Source organism: Primulina huaijiensis, chromosome 6 (assembly GCF_012295235.1).
Source record: "Primulina huaijiensis isolate GDHJ02 chromosome 6, ASM1229523v2, whole genome shotgun sequence".
NCBI classification, from domain to species: Eukaryota; Viridiplantae; Streptophyta; class Magnoliopsida; order Lamiales; family Gesneriaceae; genus Primulina; species Primulina huaijiensis.
Genome location: NC_133311.1, coordinates 2,997,220 through 3,020,833, shown reverse-complemented (window position 1 = coordinate 3,020,833; position 23,614 = coordinate 2,997,220). Strand labels below are relative to the sequence as shown.

Here is a 23,614-nt window from a genome sequence, read left to right as displayed (position 1 = left end):
TAAAAAGGCGCAACCCAATCAAACCCCTTCCGCCGCCGCAGCAATTCTCACCCGCATTCAACTGGCACTAATACAAAAACGGCATTCGACAACGGATTTTATCCGTTGTCGTAGCCATACTAAAACTGTTGTAACTGAGGGTGTTGTTGAACGTCCGTTCAACGACAACGGTTTTTATCCGTTGTGGTAGGTCGAATTTGCGACGGTTTCTTAAAACCGTCGCAAATAATATTAGCGACAGATTTATTCAAAACCATCCCTAATTTTGAATTAGCGACGGTTTTATAAACCGTCGCTAATATGAGCGACGGTTCTCAATAAATTCCGTCGCTACTTTTAGCGACAGTTTATAATCATGATTTCCGTCGCTAAATTGTTTCGCGGTTTTGGAAAACCGTTCTCTTTGACCCCCCAAAGACAACGGTTTTTGAAAACCGTTGTCTTTGGCCCCCAAAAGACAACGGTTTTCGCTAAAAACCGTTGTTAAAACACATACGACAACAGTTTTTCACAAAAACCCTTGTCATATGTGCGTTGTTATATGCAGAATTTCTTGTAGTGTGGGAGCAAGAAGAATACCTTAATGCGCACAATTTTCTACGCCAGAAGGTTGGGGTTCCCCTATTGACGTGGGATGCCACCTTGACTGCTTCAACGAGCAGCAGTTTTACGATGCTCCAAATAACGTTTGCCGGTGTCTGTCGAAGAGAAACGGCTGCGAATGCGAGCAATTTTTGAACGTGGTGTGGGGCACAACGAAACGGGTGGGATGCAGCGGTGCCGTTTATTGTGATGGCAATAAAGGTGTGTATGTTGTTTGCCAATATGATCCTGCTGGATTTATCATGGGTGCAAACCCCTTCGCTGTTGCTGGATTGTGAAGAAACTGCATTTTCTGTAAGATTACACGAAAGAAGTCGGAGTTTCTTGAAGAAATTCAAAGTCACTGCTTATATTAATTTGTCATGGTTTCATGGTAGATATGGGTAATAAACGTGGGTATATTGTTTTATGCCATTGTTGTTTTCAATAATTGTATTTCAACTTTTTAGAGATTTCAATTTAGTTCACATGCTATGTGACTTGTTTAAAACCGAAGCTTTTATGGTTATTACGAGCTCGTTAAATGGAATAAGTCAAAAGTGGATTCTTTGAAAAATAATCATCTTAGACATTAAAAATATGACAGATTCATTAAATATGATAGATTACATAATAGGATTATGATTTGAAATTATGTACAAGCGCCATCCTTCTTCATAAACATACATATGCCAAGATAGTTGGACAAAGGAACAGAAAAAAGGTCTCGCACAATTCAGAGAGGAAATGGGATATTGTACAATTCTAAGATTTAAGAATCGAGGACATCACTTTTCAGCATTTTGAAAGGATTTGCATAATGTAACAGAAACGAACTTTAAATCTGGTTCAAGAAATCGAAGCACGATCCATATTTCAATCCAAAGAAAACACGTCTGTTTCCAACTGGTAAGCCTTGGTGAAGAACGAAGGCCAATAAAGATAAGTTGACATGATACTTCTTTGAAAACAATGTACTTCTTCAAGCATTCAGTGGTGTCTTCAACCATTCGCCCTTCCCTTTCCTTCCATCGTTTGATTTGGGGATTTGGGTTGTTGTACATGTGGGGAGAAAAAAAAAAGAAAATGAGTAATCGACTGCCTTTACAAAGAAATGAGCATGTGAGAGGCACATGATGTGGGTCAACGTTAATATTAACGTCAAGATAACGACAAGGACCCATTCGGGAAGATTTTGAAAACTTGAAGGATTAATTAAGCAGTCAAAAATGAAGAGGGGCTAAAATGGGAAAATCAGTAAACAATAAGGACGAAAATGGGTATTATCCCCTTTTTTCCCGTCTAAGATTTTTCCCACGTGGTTTTTCATGACAAGGTTTTAATGAAACAATTAACAAGTAGCGAGATATGCCGTACTCTTTTTCCTTCACAAGGATTTCTCCCATTGGGTTTTTCCAAATAAGATTTTAAAGAGGTTCATTCATCATCGGGAGAACATCTAAAAAAGTTATCTATTGTTGTACTATTTTTCCTTCGTTCATATTTTCCCACAGAATTTTACTGTCAATGTTTTAAGAAGGTAACATTTGAGTCCTGATGAATTTACCAAACATCCATCTTGCCAAATTAAGATTTTTACGAATCGGTTGTTGTGCAAATAATCATCTAAAGGAAGTGTTATAAAATAATTTCTTGTTATAGATGATTATAGATTTGCGATCATGATAAATATGACAAAAGAATATCAGTAAATATTTGTATTAACCTATTTTCTCCTATAAATAAGATGATTGAGTTCAATAAAAATTGCACATGAATATTGACTTATTCTCTTTTTTCTCGTTCTCTGTATTCATCTATATTTTCTCTTATGGTTTATTACATTAATTTAATTCTTGTATTTTATACAATTTTTGAAACTATTTTCCCTGAAAATTGTTGATTCCAATATTATATCGATTTGCAGCAATCATAAAATCATCACAATTCACAACTCAAGAGAATTTTCAGCCCAATCCCATTTTATTAGAATACAAAGTTAGGGTAAAAAAAACCATGGAAACATCAATTGATTCATATAAACTCATGCATTTGAAAACTATTACTGCACAAGAACGAGATTGCCACCTCCCCAACCATCTATCCCATCCACAAACTCCCTCCTACCTCCGCCTTTCGGCACGGTGACGGTCAATGCTCCGTCCATAAACATTGCGGTGGCCATCTCCGGGAGGCTCGAGGGTGGCAATCGATACCTCCACGTGTCCACCTCCAACTTGTTCAAGGACAACTTCACGTCACTCATCCTCGACGACCCCAGGTTGTTTCTAACCACAATCTTGATCACCCCCGGATGAATCTCCACTGCATGAGCCCTGACATCTCCGACGCTGACATCATAGCCATCCACCTCGATTTCCACGATGAATCTGAAGAAATCAGCCCCCTCTTCCACCACCACATCCGCATCCGACCTAAACGGAAGCTCCAGGACTTTGCTGAAAACATGAGGGAGTTTCTTAAGCTTCTTTTGGACATTTCCTCCCATAGAGCTGAAATCGTGACCGTCGTCGTCTCGGATGGCGACGTTTCTCTTGGTTGTCATGGGGTGCACCCTCATAGCCTCGATATATTGTAGAGATGAAAGGAATACGAATATTATCAGAACCTAATTCTTGATGAAAATATAGTTTCTTGGAAGATGAAAGTGAAAAGATGAAATCATTAAAGGTTTCTTGTTCAAGATTTGAAACAAACAAGAAAGAACAAAAAATGCAAACATTAACAATGATCGTAAATATGCATATTACAAGGTTCTATACATACAAATGAGTTTGTGCATCATAAAGATTTCTTTATGTAAAAAATGGGGATTTTTATTATGTACAAAAGCAAGAAGTTNTTTTTTTTTTTTTTTTTTTTTTTTTTCCCTTTTTGCGCTAATATTATTTGTTATAATGAATTGTTATCTACACAACACACAAATGAAAAGTGATAGAGGTCATGGATATAAAAGCTCTTGATTCAAGAATTTCAACGGTTGGCGTTGAGAAAAATTCTGAGGGTGACCTCAAATCACTTATCAAACTCAAAAAGTGAAATCTCTATTTTTCCTGAGAAAATTTATATGAACCACATATATAATTTTCTAATAATGGACAGGCCGGTAATAATATTAAAATGATTATATTTAAAATTACAAAAAAAAAAAAAGAATAATTATCACATTATAAAAAGGAATTATTATGAAATTAGTTTATAGTTTTAAAAAGGATTATTACACACACACTCTCTTTTGAAGTGAGCAATTGCAAATGAAACAATGTTAAATGTTATTATTTTTAAACGTATTTTGTATTATGAATTGATGCAAATTCCAATGGCTGAGGGTGCAAAAAACCCAGGACATATGACCATTGGCCCTAACGTGTACAAACTACTTGAAAAACATAGAAGTCGAACCGGGTTTGGGTCGAAGTGGATCTCACATCATTATAGATGGAATTGCACGAGGGATGATATAAAATTTTGAGTTCAAACATCTGAATCTTCTTGATGACGGCTTCTGTGCCTGCGTCGAGAACGTCTTTCTCTGAGACTCGATCTTCCAGGTGATGTGCTTGAAGTTTTGGGAGGGATGTTTTCTGCACTTCCGGGGAGCCCAAATACAAAATCAAATGGATTCTGTGAATCATCAGCGGCAGTGTTAACCTAAAATTGGATGAAACACAAGATAAGAGTCATCATGGAAAAATGGAACTTTTATTTTTTTGAGTTTCCAAATTAATGTAAATCATGTTTAGATTGGTTGGATACGAACAGGAAAAACGGATTAGCTTAACCATTATTTATAACAATAGAAAAAACAAAAATCACGAGGTGCTATATTCTTGTAACTTGACCATATTCCATTGTGTTGTTTCGATTTCGAAAATTATGTCATTCAAGCATATATACTCACATAAACTTCCTTGGACTCTACAGTAGTCTTCTCGGCATCATTCTTGCTTGAATCAGTTTTTATATCATTATATGATGTATTCTGAAAATCAGAAGCGGGATCTCCATAAAAGTATCGACTTTGCCACAAAAATTTTGGCTTGTCTGCTGATGAATCTTCATAAACTTCTTCCAAGTAAAAATGCTTTGAGAGACGTTGAAGTACCCACGGATCATATCTATACCTCTTCAGCATTCTAAAGTAACAGCAAAGGAAAAGAGAATAGCAAATATACACCTCAAATCTTAACTCCAAAAGAAAACAGAGAACATCAGAAAACTGACTTTTCCATTTGCTCATTTAGTCAATAAGCGTAAATCACCGTAGTAATACAGAATCAACGACTAGAGTTATTAAAAATCAAAGAATGAATTCTTGAATCAGATTTGATATCATTAAAGTTACAATATATATTAAATATGATTTGATCGTGATTTAGTATTAGGGAAGATGTTCTACTATGATAATTCCAATATATTGTCGACTGTATAAAAAGATCATGAATGTAATGTGAACTAAGAGTTGAATACAATTTTCAACCTCTAGGAATTATGTCGTAGCTGTAGGCATTCATAACCAAATTATGTAAATCTTATATTGTGTCCCATTCTCTTTTTGCAATATTTCTAATGTTGACAATTCAACAAGTAAACTCCCCAAGGGTTTGCAAAATGGTGCAGATAATGCAAAAAATACTAGCAAACATGGTAGATCTAATCTTAAATATGAAAACTTGGCCACATATTGATTATGCTTCTGTAGTGGCAATGATATAAAAATGCACACAAAATCAAACCGAAAAGAGTTGCAAAATTTTAGCGCTTCAGTAAGAATTTTTTACATGTCTGCCAATTCTCTCTGCATCCGACTGCCTTCCAGCGAAAGAAAATGGTCATTCCATGATTCAAGAGACCTACCAAAATTCCACAATGCGCAAACAATAGAAGTCCCTACAGGTATATCGATAAATAGATCTCTTAGCATAGCTTATAAACGAAGTTAAGATAAGAAGGAAATGCATTTACATTAGATCTGATATTATCCAACTCAAAGTGTGTGGTATCTAGTCAGTTCAGAACTCCATTTTTCTCTTTCAAGTAATTTTCAATATTTGTTCCACATCCGATTGCTAGCTGACAACACAGCATGAATTTATTTCATTATATTTGGCAGAAATGTATCTCACAGTATATTTGGCAGTAAATGTATCTCACAGTAGTTGTTAGGAAGTCCGAAGTAGATGATGAAACTCAGTCACCGGTCAACACAGTTTAATTCAATTTCACTACTTATTCACAAAAGGATTAAACAAGTAAGAAATGAAGATAGTTATAAAAATAAAAAGTTCAAGAATGTAAAAGACATGAGAAAGGTATAAAATTGCTACCAAGTGAAAGGCTACCACGGACAAAAATATTTAGCCTCCTTGGGGTCACTGGAAACAATAAAGTAAAGTAATGCAATTAGACCCTAAGAACCACAACTAGATAACTAAATTAAATAAGCTTTAATAACGCCATCAGCCATTCGACACCACACAATACAATAAGCATTTTCATTACTAACACATGGTTGGATTATCAAATAGAGTGCATGCATAGCCTTCTTCCCTGCGTGCATGGAATAAATACCTAATTAGTCTAAATCAGTGGTGCACTGGTGCAGAAGATACAACATTTGTATCTCCATCTACAACACCCTTATCCCCATTTCTAAGCACTGGTATGTAACAGGCAAATAGAAAATTTTCAAGCAATTTTACCCATTACGGAAGGCATCAATAACAGTTTATACAATCCAATTCAATAGAACAAAAAAATACAAAACTATTTAGGACCAAATTGTTGTTGAAATTCTTCACTATCGCTCTTGACTTAGGCACAAATCAATCAAGTTATTGTGAATTACATTAATGTTATAACATTAGAAACCAAATATGAAAGAAAAATATTAGTTTACCTCTATATTAGTAGATTGATTCTTCACATTCCCTCCCAGCTTGTTTAGAATAAGCTCTAGGACAAAATACCCTTAATACTAGCGGTTGTTTTAATCACGACTGAAAATAGCATTCGAGCAAACATCTTTACGCATGAGTACACAACACAAGCCAGAAATACACAACGGATAATTCAATGATAGATAGATCCTTGCCTCTCTCACATGCATTGCTAGTCTAAATACCTCTGTGAGAGTGACTCAGAAAATAAAATCTAACCACTAAATCCAATCTACATAGGCCTATATATATGCATCTCCCAAGACGTTCACATTCAAAGGGAAGCACTCTTTTGTACATAATGTCCTAAACTGCACAGATGTTATCTGAATTATAAGTTCAGTAGCCAGAATGATCATCCAAACACGTACCTAGCATGGAAACAATAGCAGCACCAGAGAAACCAATCATCGAGTTTCTCAGAGTCTGACTTTGCCATTTCATCAGTAAATTTGCTTCTTGAATTGTGATTGGCTCCTGCTCCTTTGTATCACAGCAACCAAAAAATAAGAAGCACTAAAACTAAAACTGACAGAAATCAAATAATTGCCCAAATACAAGAACGAGCAGTCCCAATCACCAAGATTAATTTTTTTTTTTGAAAATCTGGTCCCCAACACCACCGAGTTTTTGACGCACATAGTGTTCAGAATCGACCAATTTCTAATACCATCTAATTAAGTGATCAATCAAACTGAAAACCAAAACCCCATCTTCCAATATCCAACAGTTAATCCCAAAACAGCTATGACTGCCCAATAAAACCCACATTTTCAAGGGAAAAACAAAAAAAACAAATACCTTTTTTGAGAGAAGTAGTTGCCAAAGATCAACAATCGCTGAACCCATTTTAAGTTGGCTGTACAGATGAAACATTCGCGAAGCGAGGAGGTTTTAGATATTGAAATCAGATCAGAATGCTCACTTACAGCAATACCTTTCTTTTTCCTAGAAAATTCGAAGGTTACCCCAAATCAGTTAAATCACACTTCTGCTGTTTGTGTTTGTTTACTCGCTGTTTGATTTTCTAAATAAGTTCCCAAGTTTACTAGAAAAGGAATCGAGGCCGTTGAAAATTTATTGATACCAACCCTAACAAATAAAATTTAATCTAGCCCGAGCTTTTAAAAACATACAATTTAGCTTGATTCGAGCTTAGTAAAAATTAAATATATTTATGAATTAATTTTAAATCACACATAAAAGTGTAAATTTTATCAGTACTAATATTTTTATTCGTCAACTCAACAAATGAGCCAAGATCGAGCCTACGAGCCACCTAAACAAGCCGAGCTCCAGCTCGCGAGCCTATTAACGAACATGTTTGAGCCGAATATTCTTAGGCTGGAGCTTGGTTTGATTAAATTATCGAGCTTGATCTTGGCTTGATATGATTAACAAACGAACTCATACTAGCTCTTTATCGAACCGAACTCCGAATAGCTCGCGAACGGTTTGGTTTTTTTACATCTCTACACTCGTTGAGTACTAAAAAATGCTAGTTAAACCTACTAGTTATCGCATGTGGCTGTCATGGAAATCAAGTCCAAAGTACAGCACTTCATAACAAGAATCAAAGATAATTAAACAAATAAATATAGTTCAGCCCTTCATTGGCACTGAGTTAGAATAACATGACATATTGCCTTTTCAATTATGCATAAAACAGTGAAGCCAAGCAAATCGAAGATCAATACTAAACTTTTCACTTCAAAAATTTTATTAAAAAAAAAAAACCGTAAGAAGATCAGTAATAGATTGGTACCTTGAAAGAAAAAATAAATCTTCTTCGGCTCTTTCGTAGAAGTAAGCATCCAAAGTTTGCTAAACTCAGATAAAGAAACACAAAAAGATATTAATATTTTACTACTAGCGAAAAATTAGAGTTCATATTAGATTTAAGAAACAAAAACAAATCAATAAAAATAGCATATCTATATGGTTCTTGGTGGAGAAAATTGAAGCTTTTTTGTCGAAAAAATTGAAGATCCGAAGTCAAGTTTGTTAGAGTAGATGTCTAACGAACCAACTTATGGCTTAGACTTTATTCACTCTAATGTAAAAACAATTTATATTTTAATCATATTTTACGGGTTTATCCAATTATAGTACTATTTACTTTATTTGTATATCAATGCAAGCTGCATAGATACAGTTCTTGAATATATAATAGGTATCACGAGGTCTGTTTCTCAACGTAAGATCATGAAACTCATTAAGAAGCGTACCATATATTCTAAACAGGTTCTTAGTAGAATCAACGGCCTAAGAATAACTCTCCCTCGGAGTGTCCAAGTGTTTACCATTTATCGAGTTCAATAATCTGCGGTTATGGTTATACATCATTAGTACTTTGACTCGCGATAATGTAGAGACTCTATGTACTAGCATACATTTTGATTTGTGACCGACTCCATTGAGGGTCTTCAGGTGACGATGTTGAGTGTAGTTTCGAAAATTAATCATTTGTCTACGGGTGAAGATGTTCTTTGTGATCTGATGAGTAAGTAGTGCGATGAATCTCTTACCAGAGTAAAACATATATGCATTTTCGAAAGGTGTTTCCTCAGTTGCACATACCGTGTAACTATTATTACTCAAAGATACATCACATCGTTATTGAATTCATATGTAACTCCCGATATACTAATGGTTGCAGATTCGATCGGGATATATGAGTTGAAGGGACCGTACTATAAGCTAATCATAACTTAATATTTTTGCAGGCACTATCAGCGATACCTAAAGGATCACAGAGCGATGATACTAGATACTCTTACCATGATCTCATGAGTGCAATCAGAAATGAGTTATGATATTCTTAATCAAGAGGTTGATGAAAATAATGGGGCAAATCAAGGTAAGCCCGAATAAGAATAAATATTATTCTGAATCACATGGAGATGTGAACTTACAGCTAGTTGTATCACTGAACCATTGAGGGTCACACAAGTATGAGATTCTATGTTCTAGTTAAGATAGTCAAATTTCAAGGAGTTGAATTTGACGATTGTAGTTTGATAGAGATGAAACAGAATGCTCATAAAAGAGTTTATAAGTTGATTCCATATAATGAAACAAGTGGAAGTTAGCTTAACTACTATTTAAATAAGGACAGTGGAACGGTTCGTTTTGGTAAAAGAGTTCACAAAATTGATAACTACAAAAAATGGATCAGTTGAATTTTTTATCTTCGAAATTTTTAATTTTCATTATATAACAAGATTTGTCTATTTGATACATCGACGCTATCAGATCGTCGATCGGGTAATAATGAGTTCACAATTATTTATTTAGTGAATTTGAAATTTCCTAATTAAATAATAGAGTTAGTAGTAATAACTACTAATATGTACAAAATTCTCATAAAATATTCTAGATGAGTCTAGAATTAATTAACTAATAAATTAATCAAAAAATTAAATAAGGATTATGTAATTTTTAAATAATATGTCTATATATATAGTATATGTGCATGTATAGATGTATTAATATATATATATATATAAATATACTTTATATTGAGATATAATTATGTAAATATAAATATATCATGCATTATCAAAAGTTGATTAATACATGATTTAATAACTTTGAGAATTTTAATTAATAAAAATAAGGAATCATGGTGGGAGTAAGATTATGAATCCTGATAGGAGAATGACTCCTAATGTGATCAACAATCAAGCTTTATAATATTTCATTGAGAGTTATATTAAATAAGATTATTTTTGCACACAATTTTTTTTCTCTCTTCCCTTCACACCAAAGCTTTCGGCCAACACGAAATGCCAAAAAATTTAGGAGAAGGAAATTCCGAGGTTTAGATGGGGATTATCAGAAAATTAAAATTGCTCCCATTTCTTTATTTCACCAGTGTAATTTAGAATGCTTTGGGGGTTTGATTTGCAGTTTGATGGGTGAACATACCAACGAACCATTCTATATGGATCTCTTTCTTAATAAATAGTAATAAATAGATAGAAAAATATAAATAAATAATTTTTTTATATATAAATTTAGGTCTCTTGTGAGACGGTTTCACTGATTTTTATTGGTGAGACAGGTTAAATCGATCCATAATTTATTTCATGAGTTGGGTCAGTCAGGTCGAAGATTCGCCTAACAAAAGTGAACCGCGAGACTGTTTGACAAGGTTTTTTTGTGTGTATTCAAATATGTCCTTAATTTTTTTTTATGGAAAAATTTTTTATGTGAAAACACTTGTTAGAAATCAAAAAGTTTACATTTGATTTTTAATTTTTCGAATTTAAAATATAATTTACTTAAAAAGTATATTTTTATAAAAAAAATCGAATATATAAGCACATAATATGTGAAGGGATACTAGTATTATATTATCCATAGATCAAAATTGTATTGGTCAAAACGTTGAGCGCATGCACATTCACATGACAATATTGAACAATGTCAAATAGTCGTACAATCATCTCATTGTTAGAATTTATTCATCTTTTAAATTTAATAACATGATATTGAATGTGAAAAAAAAAAGATCGAACATTACCTCCAACTATTGAATATGAAGAACACCTTGACACCTTCTTCAGTTTCTTCTTAATTGTTTGAGAGTCTTCTAAGTACTTCAAACCTCACAAATTAATGGTGTTGTGTAATTTTTGATGTGTGTGCTTAGAGACCCCAAATGCCATTATTTATAGATATGTTCTTTAACCATCATAAAGAAATTCGAGATTTGACGATTCTTAATTATTTTCATTCGGAATATGGTAAAAAAAATTCAAGATATTTACCATCTTAATATATAAAATATTCTTGATTTTTATTCCTTTAAATATGATACGTCTTTCTTATTTGTTTTAATGAAAAATGTTGACCATAATTAAATTTTATTTAAACTTAAATAAAATGATCTTATATTCTCTCACTTGGTCTACATATTTCAAATAACTGAATAATCATGAAATCAATTTTCATACAATGTTAAGAAACAAACACGTGAATAGTGATATCTAAGAGATCATGAGCCAACGCTATCCAATAGGTGCAATCAGACTTTAGTTCTGACATTTTTTATCAAAAGATTGATTAAAAAAATAAAGCTAATTAAGGTAAGCACGAATAAGAACAAATGTTGGTCTGAATCACATGAAGTTATGAGCTCATGGTTAGCTATATCCATGAATCTTTGAGGATCACACAAGTATATGATTTTGTCTTCCAATTAAGATATTAAAATTCAAGGAGTTGAATTCGACGACTGTAGTTTGATGGATATCAAACTAATTGTTTATAAAAGAGTTTATAAGTTGATTTCATGTAATAAAAATTGTGAGTTAGCTTAACTGCTAATTAAGTGAAGATAGTGGAACTGTCTGTTTTAGTTAATAAGTTTACAAAATTAGTAGCTGCAAAAAATGAATTAGTGGAAAATTTTGTCATTTGAAATTTTCATTTTTAATTATGTGAATGATATTTGTACCTTCGATACATTGGTGCTGTCTGATTATCCATCGGAGTTATAATGAGTTTACAATTATTTATTTACTCAATCAAAAGTTGATAATAATTTAATGATACATGGTATTTTGAAGATTGGGAGATACATACAAGAGAATTTTTTAATAATAAAAATACCATATCCTGATTCAAAAAGAATCCTGATTAGATAAACAATTAAAATTTATAAATATTTCATTAAAAGTTATATGAAATAACATAACTTTACACACAAGTTTTTGTCCACAAAAAAATTATCTCTCTCTCTCTCGCACACACAAAAATCGGCCACCTTCTTCTAGGGATTCTGTTGATCACTTTCCACTGCATCGTCGTTTCTGTTGATCACTTTCCACCGCATCATCGTCGTGCTGCCGCTGCAACGCAGTCGAATTTCTGAAATTTCGGTGACGTGAATTCCGTATAGATCTCTAGTGCGATCTATATGAGGGACACCATTTCTGATTGTGGACGTGATTAGAAGGAGGAAGATCCAGTAGATCCGTTCGTAGAGAATTAAAACATGAGCTATTACTGCTTAAAATCCAGAATAGTAGAGCCGACGTTAAATAAGAAAAGATAAGTTATTCTAGACATACTATGAATAGTTTACATCATACGATACCCAAAAGAGTTTTGATTATCAAAACACAATTTTCATATTTCTGGTGCTCCTTGGGTGCGAGAAAACGGTTCACCAAAAGTGGTATTGAAGCTTAGGTTTCTCTATCGTATGATTCATTTGTTTATTTTTAAATCGTATCGAGCAATTCGTTTATAACCGTGTTTGAAATTCTAGAAATTTGAAGCTTCTGTAAAATTTGATTTTCGAAACACAAAAGCTTTTTTTTTTAGGCTAGTCAGAATAGTTCCGAGCAGCGCACTGCACAACTGAGCAACCGTGAGTGCCCAATAAACTTTTTTAAGAAAAAATTTGGAGCCATGCCTGCCAAGATGCTGCCCGGAGATTTTAGACAGCGTGTTACCAAAAACTGCCCGAACTGTTTGGGCAGTACAAAAAGGGCATGAACAGGGTGGCCAACATGGTCCTGAGTAACCCTGCCCCACGAAATCTATTTTTTACGGGTCTCGAGGCTATTTTCTAATTTTTTGAATCTTTTGGGTCAAATTAATGTTTTGTGAAAATTTAATCAAATATACCTTTGAAAATAAATTTTGATAAAATTATTGAATTTTCTTACAAAATAAATAATTAGATTTAAATTATTTATGGTAAAATGTGTTTTATAAGAATGGTGATTGAACTGTTGTACGGTGTACCACCAGTTACAGCTTTTGCTAAAGTGGTAATCACTTAGTGTTACAATTGGCTTCATAGTCAATGTCACATATTCGATTCCCATTGACTACAAAAAATGCAATTATTGAGATAAAGCTTGTTGTGTGCAATAATTATCTCTGTTGGAAGAGTGATCGCTGTACGGTTTAAGATATTTGACTTGCACCATTACCACAAACTATAGCTTTTGTTAAATTTTATTTGATTTGCACCATTACCACCAACTATAACTTTTGTTAAAGTGTCAAGCGTTCGGTCCTACAATTAAATAATTAATTGGAGAATTGAGTAAATATGTTTATTTAATTATTAATTTATTTTTAATTATGACGGTTAATGATAAAATTACAAGATACATGATTTAAGTGATAATAGAGAGCCATGACCAAAGTGCTAAATATATGTAAGGTTATTTTACATTGTTTGTTTTAATTATTTGATGATTATTTAAAAGTAGATCTGATTTATGGACCGTTCTGATCCCTTAAATTTGTATCCCAATGAAAATTTAATGAAAATATAAGATTTATTGAGAAATCAAGATTTGAAGATGAAATATTAGATTTAGTGAGAGATTAAGATTTGAAAATGGTGGGCTCAGATCCTTATGAGTTTTAAAGATCGAATACATGTAAAATATTGGAAGCTAATGTAATATTGCATTTGCATCCCTGCATTTATCTATATTTTGGACTTGGATCCATATTTAGCTCATTTGGATCAATTAATTCTCTATGCTCGATCATCCTGTTCTCGATGCTCGATCATCCTGCTCAATCATACTTTATTATTTATAATGCATGTGATATATTATAAATAATCAATATTGCATTATTATTAATATTATTTGCATTATTATTAATATAATAACAAGAGTTGAAAGAATCCGACCAATATACAAATAAGGATGACACGTGATTGGTTTGCAAGAAACTTAAAAGAGGCATTATGAGATGTCGATTAATCAAAATGGATTGAAGCTATGCAGTCCGAAATGGACTCCATCTATTCAAACCAAGTACAATCCTTCGTAGAACCACATGAGAGAATTGTTCACATAGGAAGCAAATGGATTTACAATAGGAAACTTGAGACGAATGGGATGGTAATAACCTTAAAAGTAAGATTGATAGCAAAAAGATATACTTAAAGGCAAGGTATTGACTATGAAAAAACTTTTTCTCCTGTCCCAATGATCAAATCCATTAAAATAATACTGGTTATAGCAGAACGATGTACTATGAAATATGGTAGATGGATGTGAAGACAACATTCCATAATGATGACATTAAAAAAGATATTTATATGTCTCAACATGAAGGATTCACCTCAGTAGAAAGTGGGCATAAATTATGTAGATGACATACTATCAAAGAATTTGAATTTGTTAAAAACCTTGAGGAACCTTGTGTATACAAAAAAGTTAGTGGGGAGTGCAGTGACATTCCTAATACTTTATGTAGATGACATACTACTCTTTGGGAATGATGTAGGGATATTGGAATTAACTAAAGTGTAGTTAGATAGTAAATTTTTCATGAAAGATATGAATGAAACATCCTATGTATCAGAAATACAGATCCATAGGGATGATAGATTAAAGAGGATACTAGGGCTCATGCAATCCAATTATATTGATACTATACTAAAGAGATTCTCTATGTTTCATGATATTACTCTATCTAAGTCTATGTGCCCTAAAACTGATGAGGAGATAGAAACCATTACTCAAATTCCATATGGATCTGCCATTGGCAGTATTATGTATGGTATGATATTGACTCGACATGATATTGCATTTGCACTGAGTGTTGCAAGCATATACAAGTCGAATCCCAATCTAGTTCATTGGAAAGACGTGAAGGATATTCTTAAGTACCTAAGAAGAACTAAAAATGTGTTCATAGTTTACGAGATTGGAAAATTAAAATTAGAAGGCTATACTGATTTTAGCTTCCAATCAGATGTGGATTATTCGAAATCAACCCTGGATTTGTATTCAAGCTCAATGGTGGTGATATCTCTTGGAAAAGCTCCAAGCAAGAGACCACAGCGGATTCAACCACTGATGTCGAATACATAGTTGCATCGGCTATATCAAATGAGGGGTTTGGATGAGGAATTTCGTTCAAGAGTTGGGTGTCATTCTTCAAACAGTTGATCTAGTCCCGGTCTACTGCAACAAAGCTGATGTTGTTGCGCAAGCAAAGGAACCGAGGTCTCATCAGTGATCCAAACATATCTGAGAGATTGTGGGAAAAAAATACATTTCGGTAGAGAGTCGCCTCTGCAGATAACATTGCTGATCTATTAAAGAAGCCCCTACCAGGACCATTGTTTGAGAAACATCTTGAAGTAATACATTTGAGATCTATGGATAGTTGGCTATAGGGCAAGTGAGAGATTGTTAGAGTTGGTTCTCGACGAGCTAACTTATGGTTTGAGCTTTATTGACTCTTATGTAAAAATAATCTTTGCTTAAATAATATTTTATGGTTTTATCTAATAACGACATTTATTTTATATGTATACTCATGCAAGCTGCGTAGATAAAGTTCTTAAATATACAATAAGTACCATGAGACCTGCCTCTCAACATAAGTTCGTGAAACTCATTAAGAAGCTTACTGTATATTTTAAATTGGTTCCTAATAGATATATCCTCCTAAAATAAGGATAAATCTCTCTTGAGCTTGAAACTAACAACTGTGACATAAACATCATGTTTCATTGGTAAAGACATATAGATGTCCATTCACGTAAATGTCCGCAGTTATTGTTGTACACAATTAGTCATTTAACCCGTGACAACATGGAGGCTCTACGTACTAGCATACACTTTGATCCATTTATTGGCTCTATTGAGAGTTGTCAGGTGACGAGGTTAGATGTTGTTTCGAAATACGTAGGAGTCAATGCATTGTAGTAGGAGATTCACCTCTCACCCACGGGTAAAGATATCATATGTCTGATGAGTTAATATTTGACCAGAGCAAAATATGTGCATTTTGAAAAAAAAAAAAAGGTTTCCTCAGTTACAAAAATCACGTCATTATTATTACTCAAAGATACATCACATCGTTATCGAATTCATTTGCAACTCTCGATATATTGATGATTGCATATTCGATTGTGATATATGAGTTGAAAGGACTGTACTGTACGCTAACCATAATTTAAGGTTCTTACAGACACTATCAATGATACCTAGGGGATCATGATACGATGCTACTAGAAGCTCTTACTATTATCCGATGAGTGCAATCAGACTTCACTTCTGTCGTTCTTGATCAAAAAGTTGATGAAAAGAATGAAGCTAATTAGTGTAAGCCCGAATAGGAACAAATGTTGCTCTGAATAACATGAAATTGTGAACCTACAACTAACTGTATCCCTGAACCATCAAAAGTCACACAAGTATTGGATTTCGTGTCCTCGTTGAGATAGTCAAATTCAAAGAGTTGAATTTGACGACTCTAATTTGATGGAGATCAAAAAAATTGTTTATAAATGAGTTTATAAGTTGATTCCATGTAATGGAAGTTGTGAAAGTTAGTTTAACTGATATTTAAGTAAAGAGAGTGTAACTTCCTGTTTTAGTTAAGGAATTCACAAATTCGGTAGCTGTCAAAAATGAATCAGCGGAGACGAAATTTTCATTTTTCCTTATGTTGAAGAAATTTGTACCCTCGATACATCGGCGCTGTCTGGTTATCAGTCGGGTTTACAATGAATTCACAATTATTTATTTGGTAAATTTGGAATATACTAATCAAATAGCAATTAGTAGTAGTGATTACTAAGTGCAAAATTTTTATGAAACATTCTGAAGAGTCTAAAATTAAATAATTAATTGAGTAATTAAATAAAAAATATTTAATTTAAAACATATATATATATATATGTGTGTGTATATATATGTATGTATATATGTGTGTATATGTGTATATATATTGTATTATCAAAAGGTGATAATAATTTAATGATGCATGATATTTTCAAGATTGAAAAATACATACATTAGAGTTTTTGAATAATGAAAATACAATATTCCGATTCAAGAAAAGCCGTGATTAGATCAAAAATTAAAATTTATAAATATTTCATTATGAGTTATATGAAATAACATAATTTTACACACAAGTTTTTGTCCACAAAACAATTTTCTATCTCCCCCTCACACAAAAATCGGCCACCCCCTTTCTAAGGATTCGGCCGACCACCTTCCACCGCATAGATGTCGTGCCGTAGTTTCTGATAGTGGACTTGATTAGAAGGAAGGAGATCCAGTTGATCCGTTTGTAGGAAATTACAAGAAGCAATATTGCCGCTTAAAATCCGGAGAAGTTGAAGCCAGTGTTAAATACTCAAAGGTAAATTATTCTAAACACACTATGAATGATTTAAAATCATACGACACCCAAGAGAGTTTTGTTTGTCAAAACACAACTTTTAAACTTCTGCTGCTCGTTGGGTGCGAGAAAACGGTACACCAACAGTAGAAACATTAAAGGATACTATGCTAAAGCCACACCATTGATGAATCTTCTAGGAAAAAATCAACCATGACCAGGTGTGTGGATTCATGTGCCAAGGCTTTTGATGACTTGAAAGTTGCAGTAATCAATACAAGTATCTTAGCCTTATCTGACTTTAGCGAGGAGCTCGAACTGCACATGGATGTTATTGGCAGAGTGCTAAAGCAAGAAGAGCATCCCACAGCTGGATGGTAAAAGACCTCAAGAATCACCTCGCGTGGCAACTCTTGCTATCTAAGTATGACCATTTTAGTGTGTGTGTGTGTGTGTGTGTGTGTATCACATAACAATTGTATTAAAAGTGATAATAAGGTTTATTATATTGCATAATTGACTTTTCTATGACCAAGTATTAATAACTTTCTTAAAAATATATAATTGCTATAGGAATCTCTACTTATCAAGCCTGGTTTTCTGCGCTTGCGTGCTTGAAGAATAACAACTAAAGTTGTTATTGTGGTCCAAACCAAAGATGTAGTCATGTAACTGGTTCCATGCAGAGGCTCGGTCGGGTCAAAAAGGCTAGCAGGTTTGAGCAAATCTCAGGCTTGACCAAATCTGACCATCACCATCATACGATTAATTTTAATTCAATCGGAGGAAGACTTATTGAAATTGGCATCGAATGCTTTCAAATAGTGAACTTTTTACAAGACCAGAGAGTAGGTTCCACCTTTGAAGACAAGGTGTATATTTTGGTTCGAACATGGAGATAATCAAATTAATCTATACATTGAACAGCTGCACCTAATCCAATTTTTCAACAACCAAAAAAATCAGTTAACTTCAAAAGATTTTATGAGAATCAGTCTTTTCCATTAGAATCACCAAAATATATTTCATATGTAAGATTTTCTAAGTTGGAATTTGAATGATCCTTCCTGAAAAATAGGAATGCTGACTTCCAAATGCAAATGAAACCCAGAATACTTGCCTCATCTTTTCAAATTCTCTGGTCATCCTAAGCTTCAAGAACTCCATTAAAGCCGACACCAGTCTTGGATTGTTCAATATGAAGCTCCGTCTGTACTCAAGAATCCATGTATTTGGATCAAACTGCACCACAGAAGCACTCCATTTTTCATGCACCCAAAAACTATTACCATCGTGAATCGTATATTTCGCTTCCCCATTTGACCACTATTACATAAGATTCATCACAAAGTGTAATCCATGTAAACAATGCAATCGAGAGGTTCTTAGCTCATGAAACCAATAATAGAGTATGAAAACTGCAAAACCAATGTAAGTAATGCAAATGCAAATCATTTACTTGTGTGACTCTTCCCGATATAATGCTTAATAAATGGGGAGAATATTGTGATGAGAGCAATCCAGCTGTCTGTAATGGCCATCCCCAAATGCTTATCTCTTCTGTCATTGATTTGTAAAGCACACATCGCGAATTCAGCAACAAACCATCCTAAATTACAGTTGATAATTTCGGTAAAGATCAAATCCCCAGGGTGAATAAAAAATTATCTACGAAGAATCAAGATCAAATGCATGCATTCATCATTTAATAGTCATTTATTTTATTGAAAATCCTGACGACAGAACAAAATAATCTAACAAGAATCAATATAAAGCTCATATTCATTCATTCATAGTTAGATACGGTCATTAATATGAATACATAGAGCAAGTATCCAAGATTAACGAGGCCAAAGATTCATCCAATATACCTCACTGATTCTCCACAGAGAATTATTAGAGCTGCAGCTTGAGACCTTTTTCTCAACTAAACCTTGTAACTCATTCTCCAAGAAAAGAAACCTAGTATTGAATTCCTCGAAATCCCATGATTTCTCACCCAAACTCTTCACAATATCCGGTGATAATTTAGTCTTCAAAACCCCAGAAACAATCCAGGAAACGCCATACTCCATACCCCAAAACAAGATCAAGCTTAAACAACACCTCACCACAGAATTTCCAAATCCCAACTCCCTCTTTCCCTTCTTCACCCTATCCTGAAAATTGATTCTTTCAGTTCTATTCAGCGGCGGAGAAACAACAATCTTCTTGATCTGAGCCCTTGGTTTTGGCGTAGAGAGATCCATTGACGAGGGGTTGAGAGAAAAAGGGATTTTTGAAACTATAGGCCTCGAGACGGATAATTTCGTAAGTGAGCTTCTGTGCTTACTCTGTGGTATCAAATCAAGAGTCGCCTTGATGCTTGCTATGCAAATTTCGCAATTGCAATTCGCATCTTTTCTACACCTCGGAAAATAAACGCTGTCTCGAGTTTCAGATACGTTGCTGTTCACTGTGGTGCTGGATTTAACAGAGGAACTTGGTGTAAGAATCATTGTTTTCATGGTTTCTTCAAAAGGTTTGGGACTTTTTCTTGAAACCATTTTTCTGGGATTTGAGATTGTCGGGGTTTCGTGTAATCTATTGAGCTCGAGAGCAGTAAAGACGATCGAAACTTTTAGAGGTTTTAAAATTTGATTGTAACGGTCCTCCCAGAAAGGTTTCAGCTTTTGAATTAGGTTGCCAGAGTAATAGTCATGGGAGAGAACAAGATATGAGACGAGTCAAAATGACCGTTTGCCCCCACAAACCATTTTTCCTCCTAAAACAAATTAATTTTTTTTGACTAATTGTGGGGATACTTAGCTATATGACCTCCTGAAATGGTCTTTTTAAAATTTTGATCTCTTCTTTTATAAGGCAAATAATCTCCCTCAAACATAGTTTAACTCCTTTAATGGCTCATCATGCTTCCGTATAATAAATTGAACCGTTTACCTCTTTGATCAGAGTGCCGTCGGGTTATATCCACCGTGTTTTACAGACTGCTCCTCACAGCCTAACCACGCAGTCGCAACAGATGGTTACTGACGCAGATTCCTTCAACAACACTTAGCACAACTCTGTTTTTTTTCCTACCTCATGGTGTATGATAAAGAAGTTCAATTTGAAACTAATACATGAGTGGGGCAAAACCTTGGTTCTTTTGATTCAAACATACAAAATATTATTACATAGTAACCTCCTATAGAGGATGAGAAACTTGTTTAGCTATTTATAGTAGCCGAAATAAAAACACTCATATACTTGAAAGAGAAAATATTACAATTGGGTCGAAAGAAAATGAAGAGGTTGATCGATGCCTTCATTTTTCTTTTGCCTTCTTATTTATAGAAGCCCCTTCGGATTTGTTTTTCGGACTTCAAACTCTTGCTATAACTTTTATTTAATGCCTTCCAGCTGTGGTTGGCATTATCTCTCGGGTGGTTGAATGCTCCCTACCCCCTTTTCTTGCTTTGTCTTTTTTCTAGATTATTAATCTAGAAATTACTCGTTCTTCTGATCTTATCTCCTGGTATATCCAAAAGCTATGTGTTTTTATCATATCAGCTGAGATTTCGTTCCCGACTTCTTTTAACCTTTTGTAGAAAGCTTTAAAATTCATCAGCTTCTTTCTTACTGTTTTAATCCGTATTTTAGAAACTTTAAGATATGTAACATACAATTTCTTTTGTTTCTAAATTTTGGTTTAACTCTGGTGTGATTTTCTTGTTCACATTTACTCTTTATTTATAGTTTTAATTGGGTCCAAGTTCTCTTGTTCATTTAGTGGGTTAGTCACATGCCCACTATCTCTTGTCGAGGAATCTTTAGTTTTTGTTGTCCCTAAGAAAAAGTGATGGTAGTCACATGTCCACTTATTTTTGTCGAGGAATCTTATACTTTTGGTTTATCCGAGAAAAACGTGGTTGTGGTCCTTTACCACTTGATCCTATCTCAGCAAGATGCTTCTTGTCAGACCGAGGTCTGAAACCTTTGTCAAATTTCGGCTCCTTCTGGTTTTGATATTCTGGGCAGATCTGTTCTGACCATCTTCCCACATGATCCATATTTCAGAATTTACGATGAGTTTCTTTATTCCCCGACAGCTTTTTGTTCCACAAAAGATTTCTTTTTTTTTTTTCGAATAAATCTTCTGCAAAACTTGTTGTTTTTCCTGTCATCGTATTTAACAGGAATGATCTGTTTACTGAATTGTGATAAAATTTAAACGGAAACTATACCTTGTTCATCTACGTTAGACAGACCCATAAACCCCATGCTCATCTGATGGAAATGTCGTCTTTAGTTATTGAAGCAACAAGGGTGTTTCTTCTGACGGAGGATCTTTGATAAATTTTTGAACGTTTGTATCTGGCCTCCTTAACTTGTTAAAATAAAAGGCTTCGTGTAAGCCTTTTCCTGCTGGTTCTGGGGCTGTACTAAAGAAGTATAACTCCAAAATATCTCCTCTGGACAAATAGTCGTTATTTGCCCAAGTCTCATGAACAACTTCCTGAATCCATTTAGGTAATCCTGAAATTTCTGGGAAGCTTGGTGATGTGGTATAAACTGAGACAAGAGCCCCAAATTAATACCATACTTTGACCTCCTTTGGATATGGCTTTGGTTTCATCCATACCCTAGGATATTTCTCTGAAACATCAACCCTGATGGTAGCTGGGTTAATGCCTAATCTTATTTTCAATTTCTCCCAATTTTGTTGGTAAACCTGAAATGAATAAATTGTTGCTTCATTAGTATGAACATTAGATTTACCCTTCTCTGTCTTAGGTGTAAGGTTGATATTTCCCTTTTCAATCTCCGAAGTGAAGGGTTGACTTGAGAACTCGAGATAAGGATCTGGAGTCTCAATTTTTGTTTCAGCCGACTCATCTGGATATAATCCCGACTTAACACTTGTGCTAGGGGTATTTGAATCCCCTGCTCCAGGTGTAGAGTCTTGTACTCGAAAACTCTCCATTTGAGAAACCAGTGGCTTCTCAATTTCTTGTAGGAGAGACCTTAATATCACAGACCATAACTAAGTATAAGCCTGTAAACATCCTGTGATTCGATCAGAGACAATTCTCTTATCGGCTTGTTGTAGCCTTCCTGCAACCTCTGCGTTTAAGGCCAGCTTGTTGAACTCGGTTTGAAGCATTTCAAGGTGTTCCCCCAAATGTCTCTGTATTTTTATGATGGCATCGATATCAACGCTGTCCATCTCTTGTTAAAAAATCTGCAAGAATATTTTCATGAGATTTAATTATCACAATATAAAAAATATAATTCTGACATAATGCTTGCCATCTTAATAATATGGCCTTCTCAGGTTTAGACTCAATTCTATTCCTTAAGAAAACTTTTACCTGTATATTATCAACTTTTAAAGTGAATTTCTTTGCAAGTAAAAACAATGACCATTTTTCAAAAGCCCTTCTTACTGCATAGAATTCTTTTTCGTTGATATGCCATTTTATGGCTTCTACCTCTGAGAAGATTCCACTGCAATATCTGCATGGCTGTTCTCATTCGGGTGTGAGCTTGGTTAAAACTGCCACCACCAATGATCACTAGCATCTGTATATAATACCAGATTATCTTCATCTTGAGGAATAGCCATTTTCGAAGATTTTTACAAATCTCCTTTAATTGACTAAGTCCATGTGTGTGTTTTTCCATCCATATAAATTTTGCATATTTTTCCAGTAATGGACTAAACACTTTTCTGTGTTTTGCTAAGTTTTTGATAAACATCCCAGCAAAATTAACAAATCCTAGAAAACTTTGAAGTTGTTTCTTTTCTTTTAGCCTGTTTGGAAAATTTTGTACCTTTTCTACTATATGATTTTGCAAAATTATTCCAGACTCATCGATTTCTATTCCGAGGAATTCAATATTTCTTGTGGCAATGACTGCTTTCTTTTCTGATAGAACCAGTCCTTTTTTACAAA

General features: G+C 34.0%; 3 protein-coding genes across 7 annotated transcripts; all 3 read right to left on the bottom strand.

The window, feature by feature from the left end:
- Positions 1-2,527: 2,527 nt before the first annotated feature.
- On the bottom strand, positions 2,528-3,740 carry LOC140979848 (uncharacterized). Its single transcript, XM_073445452.1, has one exon. The coding sequence runs from the start codon at positions 3,161-3,163 to the stop codon at positions 2,645-2,647; it is 519 nt and encodes a 172-aa protein (XP_073301553.1). The 5' UTR covers positions 3,164-3,740; the 3' UTR covers positions 2,528-2,644.
- Positions 3,741-4,031: 291 nt separating this feature from the next.
- LOC140979847 (uncharacterized) lies at positions 4,032-7,598 on the bottom strand. Of its 5 annotated transcripts, none has more exons than XM_073445450.1 (7): positions 7,480-7,583; positions 7,338-7,401; positions 6,914-7,025; positions 5,931-5,978; positions 5,385-5,493; positions 4,505-4,739; positions 4,032-4,254 (listed from the first exon to the last, which is right to left on the bottom strand). In XM_073445450.1, exons 2-7 carry the CDS (start codon positions 7,389-7,391, stop codon positions 4,078-4,080), a joined length of 735 nt encoding a protein of 244 aa, XP_073301551.1. In that variant the 5' UTR covers positions 7,392-7,401; positions 7,480-7,583; the 3' UTR covers positions 4,032-4,077. The 5 variants fall into 5 exon arrangements, with proteins under 5 accessions (XP_073301551.1, XP_073301552.1, XP_073301548.1 ...); XM_073445451.1 differs by having other exon boundaries at positions 7,344-7,401; positions 7,480-7,582; XM_073445447.1 differs by having other exon boundaries at positions 7,338-7,598.
- A 10,889-nt stretch (positions 7,599-18,487) lies between these two features.
- On the bottom strand, positions 18,488-20,394 carry LOC140979332 (uncharacterized). The gene is made up of 3 exons (XM_073444684.1): positions 19,547-20,394; positions 19,135-19,284; positions 18,488-19,001 (listed from the first exon to the last, which is right to left on the bottom strand). Exons 1-3 carry the CDS (start codon positions 20,219-20,221, stop codon positions 18,717-18,719), a joined length of 1,110 nt encoding a protein of 369 aa, XP_073300785.1. The 5' UTR covers positions 20,222-20,394; the 3' UTR covers positions 18,488-18,716.
- Positions 20,395-23,614: the final 3,220 nt, after the last annotated feature.

Excerpts from the sequence above, each read along its gene's own strand:
- LOC140979848 (XM_073445452.1), bottom strand. The coding sequence starts at position 3,163 with ATGAGGGTGCACCCCATGACAACCAAGAGAAACGTCGCCATCCGAGAC.
- LOC140979847 (XM_073445447.1), bottom strand. The coding sequence starts at position 7,418 with ATGTTTCATCTGTACAGCCAACTTAAAATGGGTTCAGCGATTGTTGAT. Across the intron at positions 7,026-7,337 it reads TTCTCTCAAAAAAGGTATTT|GAGCAGGAGCCAATCACAAT; the intron begins GTTTTTTTTGTT and ends TGTGATACAAAG. Across the intron at positions 5,979-6,913 it reads TGCTATTGTTTCCATGCTAG|TGACCCCAAGGAGGCTAAAT; the intron begins GTACGTGTTTGG and ends TATTGTTTCCAG.
- LOC140979332 (XM_073444684.1), bottom strand. The coding sequence starts at position 20,221 with ATGGTTTCAAGAAAAAGTCCCAAACCTTTTGAAGAAACCATGAAAACA. Across the intron at positions 19,285-19,546 it reads CTCTGTGGAGAATCAGTGAG|GATGGTTTGTTGCTGAATTC; the intron begins GTATATTGGATG and ends ACTGTAATTTAG. Across the intron at positions 19,002-19,134 it reads TATCGGGAAGAGTCACACAA|TGGTCAAATGGGGAAGCGAA; the intron begins GTAAATGATTTG and ends CTTATGTAATAG.